Consider the following 20,808-nt stretch of genomic DNA (forward strand, 5'->3'; position numbering starts at 1 on the left):
AGTAATCTGGCATCAGTTGATAGAATGTCCTTAATTCTTCACCAATGGACTTTATCCTAGTGACTAGAACAACAACTACAACAACAACAACAACAAAAATGTTAGGCTTTGGGGATTGTATGCAACCCTAAGGCTAACCCTGTGCAATGTGCTAAAAGGAGAAGAACAACAACAACAACAACCATCACCAGATATGCCACCAGCTCTCTAAGAACTTAACATCAATGTAAAAGACCAACATGCAATCTGTATCACCAGTCTAGACTCTTCTTCTCAGCATTAGACCTATCTTGTATCTAATCAGCCATGAGCCACCTTTTACTAAGATGTTCTATAGGCATCTGACACTCAGCACGTCCAAAACCAATCTCATCATCGTCTCCCTCCATCTCCAACTCTTCACCTTTCATGTATTCCTGGACTTGGTGAATGGTCCCATGATATTTCCAGTTGTCCAATCAGAAACTTGAAATTTACCATCCTCCTTCACTATTACCTCCACAACCACATATCCAATCACTTTTAAGACTTATAGACTATAACATTAATAAATTCACTCAAGTTGAATCTCGTCTCTCCATCCCTATATGTCAGACAATCTTCCACCTGAGTTAGGTTGGCAGTATCTTGAAGACGATACTCTCTATCTGCTCTCTGACCATATACTCCCAAGAAACTCTACATTGCTGCCAAAGTGCTTCCCCTTTCCCTATTTCAAACTCTTTAAGATCCCCGGAGGCCTTCAGGATAACATTGCATTTTCTTGGTATATAGGTCATTTAGTTTCCGGCCCCAAAGATCTGCTCTGCATTCATCTCCTTCTACTTCTTTATACATGCTCTGTATAACAACTCTACCAAAATTAACAGCAAATTAAAAGAAGAATAAATTCAAAACTAAAATTAAATCTCCTAGGAATTCTCTGTACACCCCATGATATTCATTGTGTCCAGGTTTTCAAGCATTATAATCATTCTGCCTGCCTGAAATGCTTCCCCCCATCCCCTTATGTCTGGCTAACACTGACTGGAACCTCTAGACTCAGTTAAAGCATTATCTCCTTCTGGAACCTTCTTAGATCCACTCATAAGAGAGGTATCCTCCTCTGTGCTTGCACATCATAGGATAAATACCTCACATGGCACTTGCAACACTAATGGCAGTTGTTGATTAACATGTTAGTCACTCCCACTGAACTACTGTTCATCTCTCCATATTCAAGCACTTGATAAGGGCCTGGCATAAAACAGGCCATTAATTAATTAATTGACTTATTTGTAATTTAAAAATCAAATTTAAAATAAGTCCCATTTTGTTTTATTATCAGGGGTTGGGTTTGGTTTTGCTTTGTTCAGTAAAAGTGGCAAGGGTGTCTTCAGATGACATGTTGGCAATAGATACATTACAATATTTCAGGTGATCATTTTCTTTCTTACTTCAACTTGATATTATAATTGCATTGAATATTTCTAGAAACTTCCAAGGCAATGTTATACTAATTGAAGCTTCATATTTCTAAGACAAGTAATGTTACACACTTAGTACATCTAAGGATTGGATTAACAAAGAAGCCAATTTTTATTCCCAGAATGTAATAAGGTTTATCCAGAAAATATTTTGAAAAAAATTAAAAGAGATATTGAAAGAATAAATTCATTGATACATGGAAGAATACAAATCATCAAATGGCATGCGTTCTCTCATTTCCTACAGCCAATGCTAGGGTTAGGGCTTTCTTATAATTCTCAGTTCTAAACAATTAGCATTTTTCTCAAAACCCTTATACTACTCCTCTCTCCTCACTCTCAACCAATTACCTCGTCAAATGTTATTGAATAAGCAGAGGCCATAAGAAACATGATAGCCTTCAATTTCCTTTCTGTCCCCTCCATCTCTAGACCCACCCACATGGCACTGAATCTTGCCTGCCTCTTTATCATCTCAGAGAAGTAGGTATTTGCTCTTTTGTGACCATGCATATGTTCTATTTATGGGCATTTAAGTGGTTTCTAGATTTTTCTCTATCACTAACAACACAACAGCGAATTTCCTATGCCTATCCTTTTGTGCCCTTGGACACATCTGGAATTGCCTATGTTATTAACTAAATTAGTTCATTTGCTCTGTCACCAACCCCCACTATACAGTCAAACTTTGAAAAAATTGAGCAGCCATACTGTCTAGGTCAGAAAAAAGGCACATCAGCAGTTCTAACCTTTTCCAGCGATACATTTACTGGTCTCACCTTTACAGAGACCTAACTGGTATAACTGATTATTCAGCACAGTTCGCTGATGTTACTTAGATGTGGTCGATATGGGGTAATGTGAACAGACAGCTGAATATGAAGAGCCTAAAACTTGTTCTATGAGTTGTTCATGGAATTATGAGAACACTTGTTCTCCTAAAAGCTCAGGATGCCAACTCCTTCTTAATAAAACATTAGTTTAGCTCTATTGGGTTGCAATTAACCTCTTTGTCATGGACTGCCTAATCTTAAAAATAAGAGGAAGTCACAGAGGCAGTTAAATCAATCTTACTAGACTGCAACACAAGATTCTAATCTATAAGAAAAAAGCTTAGGTAAACAATTATACACTTGGCCAAAGAGACTACATGGTATAATTACTCATATTTCATCTGTTGTTTCCTCTCTAAAGAAAACCATTGGCTTCCCACAAGGGGAAGGTTGCTATTTTTGCTGTTAGTTTCATTCTATAGGAATTTTTTGTCTCAATTATTGGCATGAAGATGCCATAACTATTTGGCACAGGATATTTCACACTGTGAGTGTCTTGGCAGTTTTGGAATCTGTTTGAAAATACCGCACAGCTAAATGGGCAGAGATTTTGGTCATCTCTTTTAGAACACATATGGATAATCAACAGAATGGATTTCTTGGCTGTAATTTTTCCCCTTTGCATTATTACAAATGATGAATCAGGTACCATTGACTGATTAGCTGAGCAACAGTTCCAAGACCTCAGTACCAGGAACAAAAGATAACAAAAATGCTTTGCCCCCTTGATTATTATCAGTAAGTTTCATTGCTTTAATACAGTACAATACTGTCAGAATCAGAGTGTTCTCAATTGTTGCAGGAAAAAAGGAGAGCAGGGGATTAAGGTGACAAAAATGCAATAGTAAGTTTCCACTAGAAAGGATGAGACAGCATGATGCAATAGAGAGAATATGGGATTGAAAATCAGTCACACTTTGCATGTCAGGATCTTCAACAGTAAAGCAGAGGTAGCAATACTAATTTTCAGAATTATAGGTAAGAGCAATAAAGAATATAAAGTTCCTGACATATAGTAACTACTCCATCAAAACAGGTTTCCTTCCCTTCAATGATTTTTACTACCATCCATCATGATGTACGTCAAAGGTATCATTGACATCAGTAAGTGCCATTCATTTTAAAGGCAAAAATCAACCTAGATTGAAGTTTTGGTATCGTGAGATTCATTATGAGGAAGAGGTGCACGTAAATTGCTATCACATTATAGTTACTATCCCAGATACAATTTAGAAACAATTGTATTTATTCAGAATTAGTTTACTCAAGTCTTTCAACTATGTGTCTGGGTTTCTTGGTAAAAATACCAAATCATGTAGAAGGAGATTAATGTTAATTCCAACCTTGGCAAATCTTCAAAGGACTTTCGACATTTCACATTAAGAAGGTAAAATGCCCTTGCTCTGGGATTAAAAGTTACATTCTGGCCTGTTAATGTATGGACTCACTTGTCTATTCTGCATCTTTAAACACTATTTCCTATGTCCTAGGTAGAACTCTACTACCTAAGTGCTTCCTCAGAATTTTGCAAACACCCTCCATGTCCTCCCTTGCAACAGCCACAACTCCCTGATCCTTCTCTCTGATTCTTTTCATCTTACTCACCTTATCAAATCCCAACTCTGGTTACATCCAACTCTTCATTACTTCTGCATCTATACACCTTTGACTAAACATAGGTGGAGTAAAATATATAATCATGCTCATAGATGCTTGTGAATTCATGATCACTAGCCCCAAGCAGACCTTCATGTTCAGCAAACCTGCTGAATTCCCGTTGCCCACTCACTTTTCCACCCTCTTAGATCACCATTTCATGCCTACTCCTCTCTCCCCAAACCTTCAATACTTCATCTCCTTCACCATGCTTACTCTCAGGTGAGAACCATGTTTTTTATATTACTGAGAAAATAAGGGCAATAAGAAGAAAATTTCCAATCTATATTTACTTGTTTGTCTTCCCCTCCCCCATTATCATATGAGGGAAGGAACTATGTACCTTCAGGACACAGGTGCAGAATGGCCTGCACCATTCTGTGTGCTTAATCAACATTTTTGGTTAGGGGGGAAAATTGGTAAAATAGATAAACAAGGGGAACAAAATTTCCTAGAAGAGTCCTGAAAAGTCTCGTGTTAAGTATTTCTGGTGCCCAAGCCCGAATTAAAGTAAATCTACCGTCTCCCAGTTTAATGCTCTACACCCAAATCATTTTGATATTACGGTGTTATCACGAAATCTTATCTGCACTTTCTTAAAAGTTCCACACTCCCTTTTACCCTTTTACTCAACTTAAGAATTTGAGAGACATATTTTTCCGCCAAGATTTCCAAACATACTTTCCTATGCTTCTACCTTCATAGAGATAGTAGGATGATTACTTAATGGCATAAATATTTTATTTCTATTGAATTTTTCATATTAATTTTACAGCTCATACGAATAATGGAAAGTAGCTCATATACAGCCTTCATGGTTACATTGTGCATTACTTGTTCAATAATCTGTTATGTATTTGACAGGTGTGGAAGAGTCTCAAAATAAAAGTCTGTTTAAAACAAGCTCTTCCTCTACAAATTCAGGCCCTGGAAAGAGATACTCTTCCCTAATGCTTTTCACAGTGGGGTCTGATTTCCCCTCTAAATTCTAATTTACATATCTATCCAGCACATAGTTCAAAATCAAAAGGTCTAAGTCGTTTGGCATTTATTCAAATACCATTTTTTTATAAGAATGCATGATGCAGTTAAGAGATTCTGCCACAGGAGGAACTCTGTGATTCTGATGTAAGGATACAGAGATGGAGGTGTAGGCAGATAAATGGAAGGGCATTAATTTGAGAAAAGTCAGCTCTCAATATTAGCACCTTTTCCAATCTCACTTTGAATGCTGTCAACTTTCAGTTTCTATAAATAGGCTAAATATACTGACACCATCAACGTTCAGCAGGCCAAAACTGCAAATGTACCATATTCTCCCTAACTTCAGCTGTGTCATGAAATCACTTTTAAAAAGTGAGAGAAAATAATATTCATTGAATATAAACATAAACATAAACATAAATAAAAATAAAAATATAAATATAAATATAAATATTATTTAAGGGAAAAGACTGTGACATGAAGGCTTCTTACTCTGTATTATTGTCATTCAGTGTAAAGGCAAGAGAAATTCATCTGAAGAATATGTTAGGTCACAAATCGTATACCAATTATTTATCTCTTATTTTAAAACATATTACTTTAAGATATAGTCAGCTGTTGGCTATAGGTTTTTCATAAATGTTCCTTATTAAGTTGAGGAAGTTCCTCTCTATTCCTACTTTACTAAGAGTTTTTACCATGAATGGGTGCTGGGTTTTGTCATGTTTGTTCTATGTTGAATGGTATGATGGTATAATCTTTCTTTTTCAGCCTGTTGAAGCGAAGATTACAGGGATTGATTTTTTTTCATGTCGAACCAGCTTTGCATATGTGGAATAGATCCCACTTGGTTGTCATGTGGGTTCAATTTTTATTGAGGGTTTTTATATCTATATTCATGAGAAATATTGGTCTGTAATGTTCTGTTCTCGCAGTGTCTTTTTCTGGCTCTGGTATGAGGGTAGTGCTGGCCTCACAGAATGAGTTAGGGGAGCTCTCTCTGCTTCCATTTTCTAGAAAAGACTGTAGATTTGCCAAAAACAAAAAATAAAAAACAAAAACATCCTTTGTTTTGTCAGTTTATTAACTATTGATTAAATTTATTTAATAGATATAGAATGATTTAGGTTAGCTGTTTCTCCCGGTGTGAGTTCTGGCAGTTTGTTTTTCAAAGACGAGGTCCATTTCCCCTAAAGTATCAATTCAGTGGCTACAGAGTTGATCAAAGTATTCTTTTGTAATGCTTTAATGTCCTTCGGATGAGTTGTGATGGCCCTTCTTTAATTTCTGATACCGGTCACCTGCATCTTCTCCCTTTGTTCTCACTTAGCCTGGCTAGAGGTTTATTAACTTTGATGATCTTTTCAAAGAACCAGCTTTGAGTTGTGGTGATTTCCTCTGTTTTCCTATTTTCTACTTCATTGATTTCTGCTCCAAGGTTCCTTATTTCTTGTCTTCAGTTTGCTTTGGTTTAAATTGCTCTTTTTTGTCTCCCCAAGGTGGAAGCTTAGGTTATTAATTTTACGTCTTTCTTCTTTTCTAGTATATGCATTTAATGTCACATACATTTCCTTCTAACCACTACTTTTGCTGCATCCCATAAATTTGATAAGTTGTATTTTCATTTTCATTTAGTCAAAATATTTTTCTAGCTTACTTTAAGCCTTCTTCTTTGACCCGTGGGCTATTTACAAATGTATTAATTTCCAAATATTTGGAGATTTCTTAGCTCTCTCTGTTATGGATTTCTGGCTTAATTCCATTGTGGTCTAAGAAACTGCCTTTTTTAAGCTTTCTATTCTTTTAAATTTGTCAGGGTGTGTTTTATGGCCAGAATGTGATCTATCCAGTGAATGTTCCATGTAAGCTTGAGAACACATATTCTATTGCTATTGGATGGAGCACCTTCGAATTTTAAAACAAATAAGCATTAAACCTAAATACTATTAGAAGACTATTCTATTTTTAAAATAATGTTTAAATTTATCCTAAACCTCTTAGACACCGAGTCTCTGAGTAAAAGTAAAGGAATATGAGTCCAAAAGTGAATATTCAATAGTCCAGGAGATGATTTAATATACACATTTTCAGAAACATTTGCAAATAAATTGTCCTATGTTATACTTTAAATGGTTTGCACATTGTAAAATTTTCCTCTTGCAATTTGATACTAACCAGAAACCGACCAGGTATAACATAATATATGTGAATCCATATGCAAGGACTAAAACTACAAAATTTTTCTATAATTAGGGTTACGGATGGAAAGATTAAATTTCTGTACCAGTTTTTTTTTTTTAAGAGGTAAGAAAAGGAAGACAATGTTTGCCAAATACAAAGAGGAAGATCTCATTTTTAGTCTCTGGAGGGATTATTAAAAATAACATTTCATAAAATCTTCTAAGAGTATTTGAAATTCTTCATTTATATGACACCAGTTTTTAATTTAAACATAATTGGAGGGAATAAAATGAGAATATATTACCTAGAAAAGGGGATACATGCACACCACTGACTACTGCTTTCTATAGCCGTCTCCCTGAATATTATAGTCAGTATGACTATAGTCAGGATGTTTGTATTTTGCCAGCCACTCACTTGATAACAAAATTATTCTTCACATAAGCTAACAGCATCTACCCAAGACTATCTGCAACAGCTGAATGGGTAAAGGGTGAAAAGTAACCTGAAAAAAATCAGCTAATCAATCACTTATTAGTTCAACCAAATTCAATCAACCGGTCAACTGTGCTGTAAAAGGACTTCACCTAAACCATCTCACAGGTTGTTAAATTTTGTGTTTCTAAAGCTCATCCTGGTAGAAGTTGTTGAAACTCCCATTATATTGATTCTAAATTAATAATGACCTGTGAAATTTCTTCCTTATAGCTTATCTAAATTCCTCTTATAATAATTCAAGTTAACCAATTCTCATTTCAACTTTGGATAGCCGTGCTATTTCCATTCAAATGATATGACTGGATAAAACTGATTTTGGATAATTGCTGGCATGAATGTAAAGAAAAGAAGTACTAATAGTAAAATTGTGTTTTCCAGTTCAACCAATGTATTTTTCTAAACAATAATAATAATAACAATATAAATAATTGACAGCCTAATTCTTAAGTGTGGCCATCCCTTTGGAAATTACCTTTTGTTGAATCATCCTCTATTGGCTGTTTGAACAATGTAATATCCTTGAAAGTACATAGGAACAATACCACCTTTTCATGTTCATTTCTTATTGGTGCAATTTGCATATAAAACCAAACAGGGGTTCCTGTAAGAGAGAGAAAGGACAATAGAGTGTGACAGATCCACAGCAGTGGTTTGGTCTCCTGCCTTCCCTCTGCCTTCAGCTGCCAAACCAACACCAAACCAACACCAAACAACACCAAAACAACAATATTTTCATTGCTTTCCAAATCAAGCAACTACCAGTTGCTCAAATATTAATAAACATTTTTCAACCCAAAATACCAGAATTTGAAAGGAGAGCAGAGGGTGTCATTTCACAATGCAGGAGCCCAATGGCAGTCTCACCACTTAAGTAACACCAGCATTCCCTTGAGGTCTGGGTCCCTACACCCCTGCTTCGCTCACCAAATTCCTTTTCATAGTTTCCCCATGCATGACCACTCCTCCATGCTTCTCCTTGTCACTTTGAGAAGTGTTTCCAATTGACTTCAACAGCAATCCCTGATGCTCTGATAAGCAGTCCTCTCGGAGGAACATTTGAAACACTATTCCTATCTCAAGCTTCTCTCATCAGTCAGAGTTATACGATGGCTCTATGCCTTTGACAGCACCCCTACATCAGAGAAAGAGGATGTCAGAAATACTTGATGCCTGTTGTACACCGAGCTCTACCTGAAGCTTGTAAGGCAATATTAAAAAAAAAAAAAAGTGTCCCCAACCCTTGAGATTCTTCAGGTGTCTTTATGAGCCACTGCTTCCTATCTCCTTCACTCAAAGAATGAGGCTTGACTCTGCCGCTATGTTCTTTAAACAGTGGCTCCTGCAACCTCCACAAAGCAAAGAGTTTCAGAGCACTTAAGGCTTAGGATTTGGACAAACCAGGAACTGGCATTAGTTCAAATAATAAATATTTGAAGACACAAGAAATGCCTTCAAAGGAGTAATTATCCATTAAGCGATAAAACACTGAAGGAATGTTCCATCAAAATCAAAGACACAGTTTGCATCATATTCTTTCCAAGCCATCGTGCAGTAAAGCCTCTCCAAATTTCCTATCTTAAAGACATAGAGGCTTTTGTTAGCTTTGGGATTTGGGGAGTGAAATATGCAGCTATTAATAGTCTCTACGTGAGAGTTGATAGCCTATTAGTGGCTTGCAATGAAAACCAAATAGGAAAAACCTTCATACCTTTGGCCAAAAAAAGTCACATAATAATGTCACCGCAAAGGGGAATTTGTCATCTAGACAAGAAGAGATGGCTTAACTACCAGGTTCAAGAAATCAGAGAATTAGAGAGAGGAAATTTTTATGGAATATTCAGTTCGGGTCCTTTGCAACCTGGGGCCTATTGAAAAACATGGCCCTTTCCGAAATGATCACCGCTGACACAGGGATCTCAAAAGCCATCACACCATCTCCCAGACAGGCTTGTTCTTTATTTTCTGCTTCTTATTCTGCACTGTGTACCCAACAACTGTGAGTGATGTACGCAGTTTTTACAAATCACCAGACACACATGCTCACAGATACGTGGCCTATGGCTGTTCCAACACAGTCAACTTGAGACAGCAGGGTTATAAACAGAGAGAAAAGGGCATTAAAAATAAGTCATTTTCCAAGGTCTGTTAAAAATTTGAACAGAAAGAGATGATGTTACATTTCCCATCTTCCTATAAAAACAGCAACTCTTCAAATTTTAGCATTGAGTCAGGGCTGTTTTTAAAATTGCTTTAAGATATGAAGGCAGATTTGTTTTTTTCAAGTTGAGCTGCAGGGTCAGACTGCTCAAGTAGACAGAAGGTTTGCTGAGTGGCTGGTGAAATATCCATATTCTGGTTTTGGGGTTCAAGGGAGCAGGAAGTCTAAGAGGGTTAGACAGAGAGGACAGTTGTAGACGGAAACTCACGGCAGTGCCTTGGCACTGATTATCTGGAGTAGCCCAGGCTATCACAGGTCTGCCTTGGTGCAGACAGACCCCTTTAAATCATCATCCCAGAGCTACTGTTTTCTCCTCAACAGTAGAAGCAGCCTGCTGATCAGAGCAATGGGGTTTAAAAATAGAGCCTACAAACTGAAATGTCAGTGATGACACATGTTAAATCAGATACCTCAATCCCCTCATTTGCAAAATGCTGTTTAACCTAATTACTTAATGGAAGTATTGGGAAGACTTGGCATTCAGGCATTCCCAAAACATTTATCCACAGACATGTGAATTTTGCTATCTAACATTTTTAAAATTACAAAAACATACTTTTTTCAGTTGATGGTCACAATCCTTCAGGTAACAATTTGCAAGATTTTTTAAAAGTTGCTTTAAGTGTAAGAGAACTCTATTCAAATATATAAATGATATCTCTCCTTCATATTAAAGAAAAAAAACTCAATGAAGATCAAAGAATTTCAAACCATTAAAAGAAAGCAAAATACTACCTTGGAAGGAAACGTTTGGGAATGTAAAATTCAAGTTGTTTCTAACATGATTTAAAGGATGTAAGGAAAACAGAATCTCCACAAACGTATTTTTGAGAAACTCAGAAACTATGAACTTGGCGTTCATGCTTTAAAATCAGGCAAAGAGTTGTTTACTCTTCTTAGTGTCAGAGTGAAATGATTTTAGTAATATGGAGTACCCTTGAGTTACTTGCTAAACTTGGGGCATATATCTAAGTCATTCAAAGGAAAACAACCCTATATGAAAATGATTGCAGGGGGCATATGGGTCTACTACAAATTATCAACACAGATATGGACCCGGTGAAAAAGACCCAGAAAACACCTCGAGCTTGACTTTTCTCTGGTAGATGACAGAGCAGATCATTCAGAATGGATTGTTTTCTAGGTGACAAGCCAACAGACATTTGGCTATGACTAAAGAGAAATACCTCTCTGGCCTTGATTCTAAAATGAAAGATAAAATGATAACACATTCCATAGGTAAAACCATTAAAAACCAACATTCCCATTACCAAGTACACTAATCTTAAAGCAATGCCCGTGGTTGTTGTTATCCCTTTGATGACCCATTAATAAAAAGAGAAAACTAAGTTCAATTCTAAATAACTTATAGTGAATAAATGTTTGAGGTAAGATGGAGAGAATGAACTATGCTGCAAACACTCCAACCCACTCTGAACATGGAGCAAGCGTTTCCTGTTGAAGCTAAAATGCTTCCCAAACTGGGGAAGGATTTAGTGACCATCAGTTTCCACTAAGGTAACAATTGGCTTTGCTATCATTTATCATTAACACTAAATAAATTGAAGCATTGCATGAAGTGACTATTCACTTTAAAAAAAAAAAAAAAAGATCAATTTGGGAAAAAGAAATAAAAGTAACCAGACTACTCAAAGAAAACAAATTAGAAAGGAAAGTTGGTGGGGCGCCTGGGTGGCTCAGTCAGTTAAGCATCTGACTCCAACTCAGGTCATGATCTCGCAGTTTGTGAGTTGAAGGCCCATGTTGGGCTCTGTGCTGACAGCTCAGAGCCTGGAGCCAGCTTTGGATTCTGTGTCTCTTGCTCTCTCTACTTCTCTCTGCTCACTCTCTTTCTCTCTCAAAAATGAATAAACATGAAAGAAAGAAAGAAAGAAAGAAAGAAAGAAAGAAAGAAAGAAGAAAAGAAAAGAAAAAAAGAAAACTTGGTTGTGGAGTATACTAGTTGGTTGTTGTTTGGCTGGCTTTTCCCTCAAACTCTGAAAGAGTCCAGATCATGGGGTCTCATGTTTATAATATAATTTATTATACAATGCACAATTTCTCAGTCACAAATTCTGTCCCAGAGAAGACCTCACCATAACCAACGCAAATTTACCAGCTGGGAATGGCCTATTCTGAAAGTAATGAATACTTTTGTAAGCCTTCCACACAAAAGAGTCAGAGTCTAGCAAAAGGCCATATTGGTAAAGACTGACCTCAAAGAGATATCACACGTCATTGATGAACATGTAGAAAAGTAATCACACATACTGTGATACTAATCACCTTTTCCTTTAACCATAAGAAGAAATGAATGAATTTGTCATCTTTAGTTGCTGTCATATAACTACAGGATCTTTACCATAAATATTATAAAACATTTTGCCATCTGACACACACACACACAAAATCACGTTAATGCACCGTATTTTTCTGTTATTCCTCAAAAGGTTGCTTTTCATAGGTAGAATCATTTATTAGTTTTGCTAATTTTATCAGCACCCCCTGCCTTTGCCAAGAAAAGAAACAAAGTTTTATATTCTCCCTACACTACAGCTCAATTACCACTAACCAAAACATATCGTTCATCAGAGTTGACACATCTTATTGATAATTTAGATACATACTGTTTTTCTTGTACAGAAGAACTTCAAAGCAATTTGACTCGTAGTTGTCAAAAGTCTGCCTCACTTTCTCAATGGTCTTCTTGTCAGTCAATTCTCCATACATAAAACTGGAAAAAGCAATCCATTTCAGTTTTTTGTTTTTGTTTTGCTTTTCAAATGCTATATAAAATTACATAGCTGTCTTTTTGGGTTAAATATTCACATTTAGTTACAAAATAAAATGTTGCTCTCAAAAGAGGAAATAAATTATTGAAACGATGTTTTAATCATGACTGTTAAACTTCTTGCTAACAGCTAGGTTTAGAAGTTATTTCAAACGTACAGAGAGAGAGTTATCAATTTACATAGTTCCTATAGGCACAAATTTCAGTTACCACAGTTGAGTTAAATAAATTCAACAGCATGTTTCAAATTTCAGTTATCATAGTATAATAACTGTAAACATCTGCATAAAATATAAACTTTTCTGCTAGCTCCCCAGCCTACAAATGACTGGTAAATGAAAGATACACATCATAATCAGTGACCAATCCCATTACTTCTTTCCAAGCCCCTCAATATTGGTCATGGTGCATCTGTTATTAAGTTCATGCCCACAAAGCATGTAGTTGTGTTGCCTCCTTGGTTCTCAGCAATGAACCCACATGACATTTTACAAACATGGATCATCAAAAGCAGGAATTAGCTATCAAAGATTGGCCAGCAAATGATAATGCTGGAAGTGACATTCAAATTGAACACACATGAAGGTATAGATGAAACGTAGCTGCGGGAATGTTGACACTGCTGTCACTTGAGAGATTCTAGGGCACCTGGGTGGCTCAGTCAGTTAAGTATCTGACTCTTGATTTCAGCTCAGGTCATGATCTCACAGCTCGTGACATCAAGCCCTGCAATTAGGCCCTGCACTAACAGCATGGAGCCTGCTTGGGATTCTCTCTCTCCTCCTCTCTCTGCCCCTCCCCAACTGATGCTCGCTCTCTCTCTCTCAAAATAAATAAACTTTAAAAAAAATGGAGAGAGACTCTAGATATGCAAACAGAGGAATTGAGGGAGGGCGAACTTGTCAACATAAGTCAGGACAGTGGTTGTGACACAAAGGATCAAAGCTTCCCAAAGGAAGTGATGCCAGTAAAAAAAAAAATTCACATTAAAAGAGGTCTAGGAGAGAGTGCACAACAGTGAGAGTACAAGGATAAAATAGTCGAGGCTGATACAGACTTACAAAGGAGCATGAGCCTTTACTAAGAGAGAAAAAAAAAGCTCTCTTCATGTCATGCTATATTACGAGAAGGCAAGTATTCTTCAAGTGACTTGTGATCATTTTTTACAAAGAAATGAAACACTTTAATGCTCAGTGTTTCTTACATTCTAAATCAGTGTGCTAAGTATTAGTTTTACTATTACTTGCATTTCCCTCCATTTATGATCAACAGTAAGAGAGTTTTTAATGTTTTGACAGACGTTGTTAAAAGTCACAGAAAAATCACAAATTTTTCCCCCGGGTGTTAAGATCGTATCACACAGTTTCAACTTGCATGGTCTTTTTTATCCTCCCACACAACAAGGAAACGTGAAGACTCCGTGTTACAATATAATGCACGAGCCTTCTCATCAATTCTTCTCATCAGTTAAGACAGGTGCAGGTAGGAGGGGGCCAACATGGCCGAGAAGTAGGGGGATCCATACTTCCCGCGGCACTAAAACAAAGAAGTCCTGAAGCCAAAGGACTTTGAACCCCAAGAGTCTGGAAGGAAAAGAGACTGAATCTACCAGGAAGAAGCCAGCACAACTTGAGAGACCATAGGTAGGCGATTGCTAACTGGGGGAGATAAAACAGGCCGCGTAGGCACGAAGTGGGGGGGAGGGGGAGCTGGGGGTGGGGAGTCGCCTTCTGCAGAGACGAAGAGAAAGAGCGGCTAGGGAAGTTCAGAACTGTATCTGGACAAGAGAAAAACCTCGGACTGGGACCGAGAGGGAAGCCATCTCTAACTGCAGGGATTTCTTCAGACTGGGGCCGGCTCCCTGTTCACGCACCTGGGGAGGAGGGGAGCCAGCCCTGGGCTGGTGGTAGATCAGGGGCACTGTCTGCCGTAGGAGAAAGCGGTCCCCTCCCTGGAGGGCGGCGCCGTAGGACAAAGCCTGCCCGCGTCTGCCACCCCCAGGCTCAGTGGCCTCCAGGGCGCAGTCCGCAGCAGGAAAGAGCAACCCCCTTCCTGGGGTGCTGTGGGAAAAGACAAAGCCGGCCTCCATCCACCACACCCGAGGGGTCAGTGGCACAGTCTGCAGAGGAGAGGCGGTCCTCCCTGAAGCGGGGTGGCACAAACAAAGCGAGCCAGGGCCACACTTCCGCCGCGCTGAGAGGCGTTTCCCCAGCGCCAGAGTGCGCGGAGCCGGTCTTTGAATCCTAGCCAAGCGCAGGGTCAGGGGAGTTGGCAGAGCGAGAAGGACCGCGCCGTCTGTACCCGCAGCACAGTGAGGACGACTCAAGTGGAGTCCAGCGGGTCTGCGGAGAAGAGAATGGGGGACCACCGCCATTTTCCCTCCACCGCCACCACCAGGGCGGGGCCTCAGGGATGGGTCTGCAGGGGCCCACCGTGGAGGCAGGACCAGCCTACACCAAACCACGCCCCTCAGTGAGGCGGGACCAGCCTACACCAAACCACGCCCCTCAGCGCTGGGTAACTGCGTATCCACTGGAGCCAGACAGACCCTGTTTAACCAGACGGACAGCTCCTCTAGAGGAGCGCTGCAGCATTGCCTGGATTAATTCTAGGTCAACTCTGGATATATAGATATAGTCTACCCTCCCCCCATTTCTCCTCCTTATCTCTTCCCTCCTCTACGCTGGTTACTCTGGTTATTGGTTTGTCTAAACAGACATATTTCATCCATTCTCTTGATACATGCTCTACACCTCCTTCTTTACTTTCCTTTCTCTCTCTGGAATAATGAAGCCATATGGTTTCTCTGTCTGGATAACTCTATCTTCATTTCTTTTTCCCCGCCTCCTTCCTCATTTTCCTTTCTCTCTCTCAGGATTAAGCCTTTTAGTCTCTCTGCCTGGTCAATGTTTATTTTTTCCTCCCCCCCCCCCCCCCCCCCCCCCCCCCCCCCCCCCCCCCCCCCCCCCCCCCCCCCCCCCCCCCCCCCCCCCCCCCCCCCCCCCCCCCCAGCCATTTCTCTCTTTGTATGTGTTTGTCCATCAGCACCGCTTCCACCCTGTCCTTTACTTGTGGCCGGTGTTTCTGGTTTTTTGCTTTTGATTGTTTTTAGTTTTTTGCGTTTTTTGTTTTATTTGTTTTATGTTTGTGTGTTTGCATGCTTTTGTTTCCTGTTTGTCTATCTGTTTTCTTTTACAGGGCTATTCCAAGGAACAAATCAAAGCACATCTGGTGGAGGGTCCAAAACATCACTACGAGTAGGGAAATAAAATAACCAAAGTCACAACAACAGCGAGCAAGTAACACTCTCCAAAAAACACCTCCTGAAGGGCCAGGCCCTGGACGGTGTATGACCCTCCTTTAATATAGCAGTGCTCGCAGGTGCAGAGCACACAACAAACTTTTAAAACTCTTAAGGGACAGAAAACTAACCAAAATGACGAAACGGAAGAATTCTCCTCAAAAGAAATTCCAGGAAGAAGTGACAGCTAAAGAATTGATCAAAACAGATTTAAGCAATATAACGGAACAAGAATTTAGAATAATAGTCATAAAATTAATCGCTGGGCTTGAAAAAAGCATAGAGGACAGCGGAAAATCTATTGCTACAGAGATCAAGGGACTAAGAAATAGTCATGAGGAGCTAAAAAAAAATGCTATAAATGAGGTGCAAAATAAAATGGAGGGGCCACAGCATGAATTGAAGAGGCAGAGGGGTGAATAGGTAAATTAAAGGATAAAAATATGGAAAAAGAGGAAGCTAAGAAAAAGAGAGATACAAAAATCCAGGACTAAGTGATGCAAACGGAACAGTATCCATATCATAGGAATTCCAGAAGAAGAGAGAGAGAAAGGGGCTGAAGGTGTAGTTGAACAAATCATAGCTGAGAACTTCCCCGATCTGGGGAGGTAAAAAGGCATTGAAATCCAAGAGGCACAGAGAACCCCTTTCAGACATAATTTGAACTGATCTTCTGCACAACATATCATAGTGAAACTGGCAAAATACAAGGATAAAGAGGAATTCTGAAAGAAGCTAGGGATAAATGGGCCTTAACTAATACAAAGGTAGAAACATAAGGATAGTAGCAGACCTATCTACTGAAACTTGGCAGGCCAGAAAGGAATGGCAGGAAATCTTCAATATGATTAGCAGAAAAAATATGCAGCCAAGAATCCTTTATCCAGCAAGTCTGTCATTCAGAATAGAAGGAGAGATAAAGGTTTTCCCAAACAAACAAAAACTGAAGGAATTAATCACCACTAAACCAACCCTACAAGAGATCCTAAGGGGGACTCTGTGAGTGAAATGTTGCAAGGACCACAAAGTATCAGAGACATCACTACAAGCATGAAACCTACAGATAACACAATGACTCTAAACCCATATCTTTGGACAATAACACTGAATGTAAATGGACTAAATGCTCCAACCAAAAGACATAGGTTATCAGAATGGAAAAAAAAAAAAAAAAAAAAAAACAAAAAACAAACAAAAAAAAAAAAAAAAAAAAACAAGATTCATCTATTTGCTGTCTACAAGAGACTCATTTTAGACCTGAGGACACCTTCAGATTGAAAGTGAGGAGGTGGAGAACTACCTATCATGTTACTGCAAGTAAAAAGAAAGCTAGAGTAGCCATACTTATATCAGACAAATTAGGCTTTAAATTAAAGGCTGTAACAAGAGATAAAAAAGGGAATTATATAATAATTACAGGGTCTATCCATCAGGAAGAGCTAACAATTATAAATGTCTATGCATTGAATTTGAAAGCACTCAAATATATAAAACAATCACAAACATAAGCAATGTTACTGATAAGAATGTGGTAATTGCAGGGCACTTTAATACTCCACTTACAACAACTGATAGATCATCTAGACAGAATCAGTAAAGAAACAATGGCCCTGAACAATACATTGGACCAGATGGACTTGACAGATATATTTAGAATTATGCATCCCAAAGCAAGAGAGTATACCTTCTTCTCAAATACACATGGAACATTCTCCAAGATAGGTCACATACAGGGTCACAAAACAGCCCTCAATAAATATAAAAGAATTGAGATCATACCATGCACACTTTCAGATCACAATGCTATGAAACTTGAAATCAACCACAGGAAAAAGTCTGGAAAACCTCCAAAAGCATGGAGGTTAAAGAACATCCTACTAAAGAATGAATGGGTCAACCAGACAATTAGAGAAGAAATTTAAAAATATATGGAAACAAATGAAAATGAACATACAACAACCTAAACCCTTTGGGATGCAGCAAACCCTTTGGGATGTCCTAAGAGGAAAATACATTGCAATCCAGGCCTATCTCAAGAAACAAGAAAAATCCCAAATATAAAATCTAACAGCACACCTAAAGGAACTAGAAACAGAACAGCAAAGATACCCCAAACCCAGCAGAAGAAGAGAAATAATAAAGAATAGAGCAGAAATAAACAATATAGAATCCAAAAAAAAAAAAAAAACCACCACTAAAACAGATAAATGAAACCAAGAATTGGTTTTTTGAAAAAATAAAATTGATAAACCACTAACCAGGCTTCTCAAAAAGGAAAGAGAGAGGACCTAAATAGATAAAATCACGAATAAAAATGGAATTATTACAACCAATCCCACAGAAATACAGGCAATTATCAGAGAATACTATGAAAAATTATATGCCAACAAACTGGACAACCTGGAAGAAATGGACAAATTCCTAAACACCCACACACTACCAAAACTCAAACAGTAAGAAATAGAAAATTTGAACAGACCCATAACTAGTGAAGAAATTGAATCAGTTATTAAAAATAAGAGTCCAGGACCAGATGGCTTCCCTGGGGAATTCTACCAGACATTTAAAACAGAGTTAATATCTATCTTTCTCAAGCTGTTCCAAAAAATAGAAAGGGAAGGAAACCTTCCAGACGCATTCTATGGAGCCAGCATTACTTTGATACCCAAACCGGACAGAGACCCAGCAAAAAAAGAAAACTACAGGCCAATGTCCCTGATGAATATGGATGTAAAAATTCTCAACACGATACTAGCAAATCAAATTCATCAGCATATAAAAAGAATTATTCACCATGATCAAGTGGGATTCATTCCTGCGCTGCAGGGTGGATTCGATATTCACAAATCAATCAATGTGATACATCACATTAATAAAAGAAAAGATAAGAACCATATGATCCTGTCAATAGATGCAGAAAAAACATTTGACAAAATACAGTATCCTTTCTTAATAAAAACCTTCAAGAAAGTTGGGATAGACGGAACATACTTAAACATCATAAAAGCCATTTATGAAAAGCCCACAGCTAATATCGTTCTCAATGGGGAGAAACTGAGAGCTTTCCCCTTGAGATCAGGAACACAACAGGAATGTCCACTTTCACTGCTGTTGTTTAACATAGTGTTGGAAGTCCTAGCATCAGCAATCAAACAACAAAATGAAATTAAAGGCATTAAAATTGGCAAAGATGAAGTCAAACTTTCACTTTTCACAGACGACATGATACTCTACATGGAAAACCTGACAGACTCCACCAAAAGTCTGCTAGAACTGCTACATGACTTCAGCAAAGTCTCAGGATACAAAATTAATGTACAGAAATTAGTTGCATTTTTATATACCAATAATGAAGCAACAGAAAGAGAAATAAAGAAACCGATCCTATTCACAATTGCACCAAGAATCATAAAATACCTAGGCATAAACCTAACCAAAGATGTAAAAGATCTGTATGCTGAAAACTATAGAAAGCTTATGAAGGAAACTGAAGAAGAAACAAAGAAATGGAAAAACATTCCATGCTCATGGATTGGAAGAATAAATACTGTTAAAATGTCAATACTACCCAAAGCAATCTACACATTCAATGCAATCCCAATCAAAATTGCACCAGCATTCTTCTCAAAGCTAGAACAAACAATCCTAAAATTTTTATGGAACCACAAAAAGAAAACCAAAGCGGGAGGCATCACAATCCCAGACTTTAGCCTCTACTACAAAGCTATAATCATCAAGACAGTATGGTATTGGCACAAAAACAGACACATAGACCAATGGAATAGAATAGAGAACCCAGAATTGGACCCACAAATGTATGGCCAACTAATCTTTGACAAAGCAGGAAAGAATATCCAATGGAAAAAAGACAGTCTCTTTAACAAATGGTGCTCAGAGAACTGGACGGCAACATGCAGAAGAATTAAACTAGACCACTTTCTTACACCATACACAAAAATAAAACTCTAAATGGATGAAGGACCTGAATGTGAGACAGGAAACCATCAAAACCCTAGAGGAGAAAGCAGGAAAAAAACCCTTTGACCTCAGCACAGCAATTTCTTACTCAACACATCTCCAAAGGCAAGGGAATTAAAAGCAAAAATGAACTGTTGGGACCTCATCAAGATAAAAACCTTTTGCACTGCAAAGGAAACAATCAACAAAACTAAAAGGCAACTGATGGAATGGGAAAAGATATTGCAAATGACATAACAAAGGGTAGTATCCAAAATCTATAAAGAACTCACCAAACTCCACACCCAAAAAACAAATAATCCAGTGAAGAAATGGGCAGAAGACATGAATAGACACTTTTCTAAAGAAAACATCCAGATGGTCAACAGACACATGAAAAGATGCTCAACATCACTCCTCATCGGGGAAATCCAAATCAAAACCACACTCAGATACCACCTCATGCTGGTCAGAGTGGATAAAATGAACAAATCAGGAGACCATAGATGCTGGCAAGGATGTGGAGAAACGGGAACCCTCTTGCAATGCTGGTGGGAATGCAAACTGGTAAAGCCACTCTGGAGAAGTGTAGAGGTTCCTCAAAAAACTAAAAATAGATCTACCCTATGACCCAGCAATAGCACTGCTAGGAATTTACCCAAGGGATACAGGAGTGCTGATGCATAGGGGCACATGTACCCCAATGTTTATAGCAGCACTTTCAACAATAGCCAAATTATGGAAAGAGCCTAAATGTCCACCAACTAACAAATGGATAAAGATGTGGTTTGTATATACAATGGAATACTACTTGGCAATGAGAAAGAATGAAATCTGGCCATTTGTAGCAACATGGATGGAACTGGAAGGTATTATGCTAAGTGAAATAAGTCAGGCAGAGAAAGACAGATACCATATGTTTT

The 20,808-nt window shown here is 38.2% G+C and overlaps 1 protein-coding gene across 1 annotated transcript in view; it reads right to left on the reverse strand.

Moving 5' to 3' along the window:
* KCNH5 (potassium voltage-gated channel subfamily H member 5) overlaps positions 1-20,808 on the reverse strand; it is a 309,803-nt gene that overhangs the window by 248,233 nt on the left and 40,762 nt on the right. Inside the window, exons 3-4 of the mRNA XM_043556311.1 lie at positions 12,464-12,570; positions 8,091-8,219 (exon numbers count right to left, since the gene is read on the reverse strand). Coding sequence (XP_043412246.1) covers positions 8,091-8,219; positions 12,464-12,570 — 236 coding nt within the window. The remainder of the gene's footprint in view (positions 1-8,090; positions 8,220-12,463; positions 12,571-20,808) is intronic.

The sequence above is a fragment of the Prionailurus bengalensis genome, chromosome B3, assembly GCF_016509475.1.
Source record: "Prionailurus bengalensis isolate Pbe53 chromosome B3, Fcat_Pben_1.1_paternal_pri, whole genome shotgun sequence".
NCBI classification, from domain to species: Eukaryota; Metazoa; Chordata; class Mammalia; order Carnivora; family Felidae; genus Prionailurus; species Prionailurus bengalensis.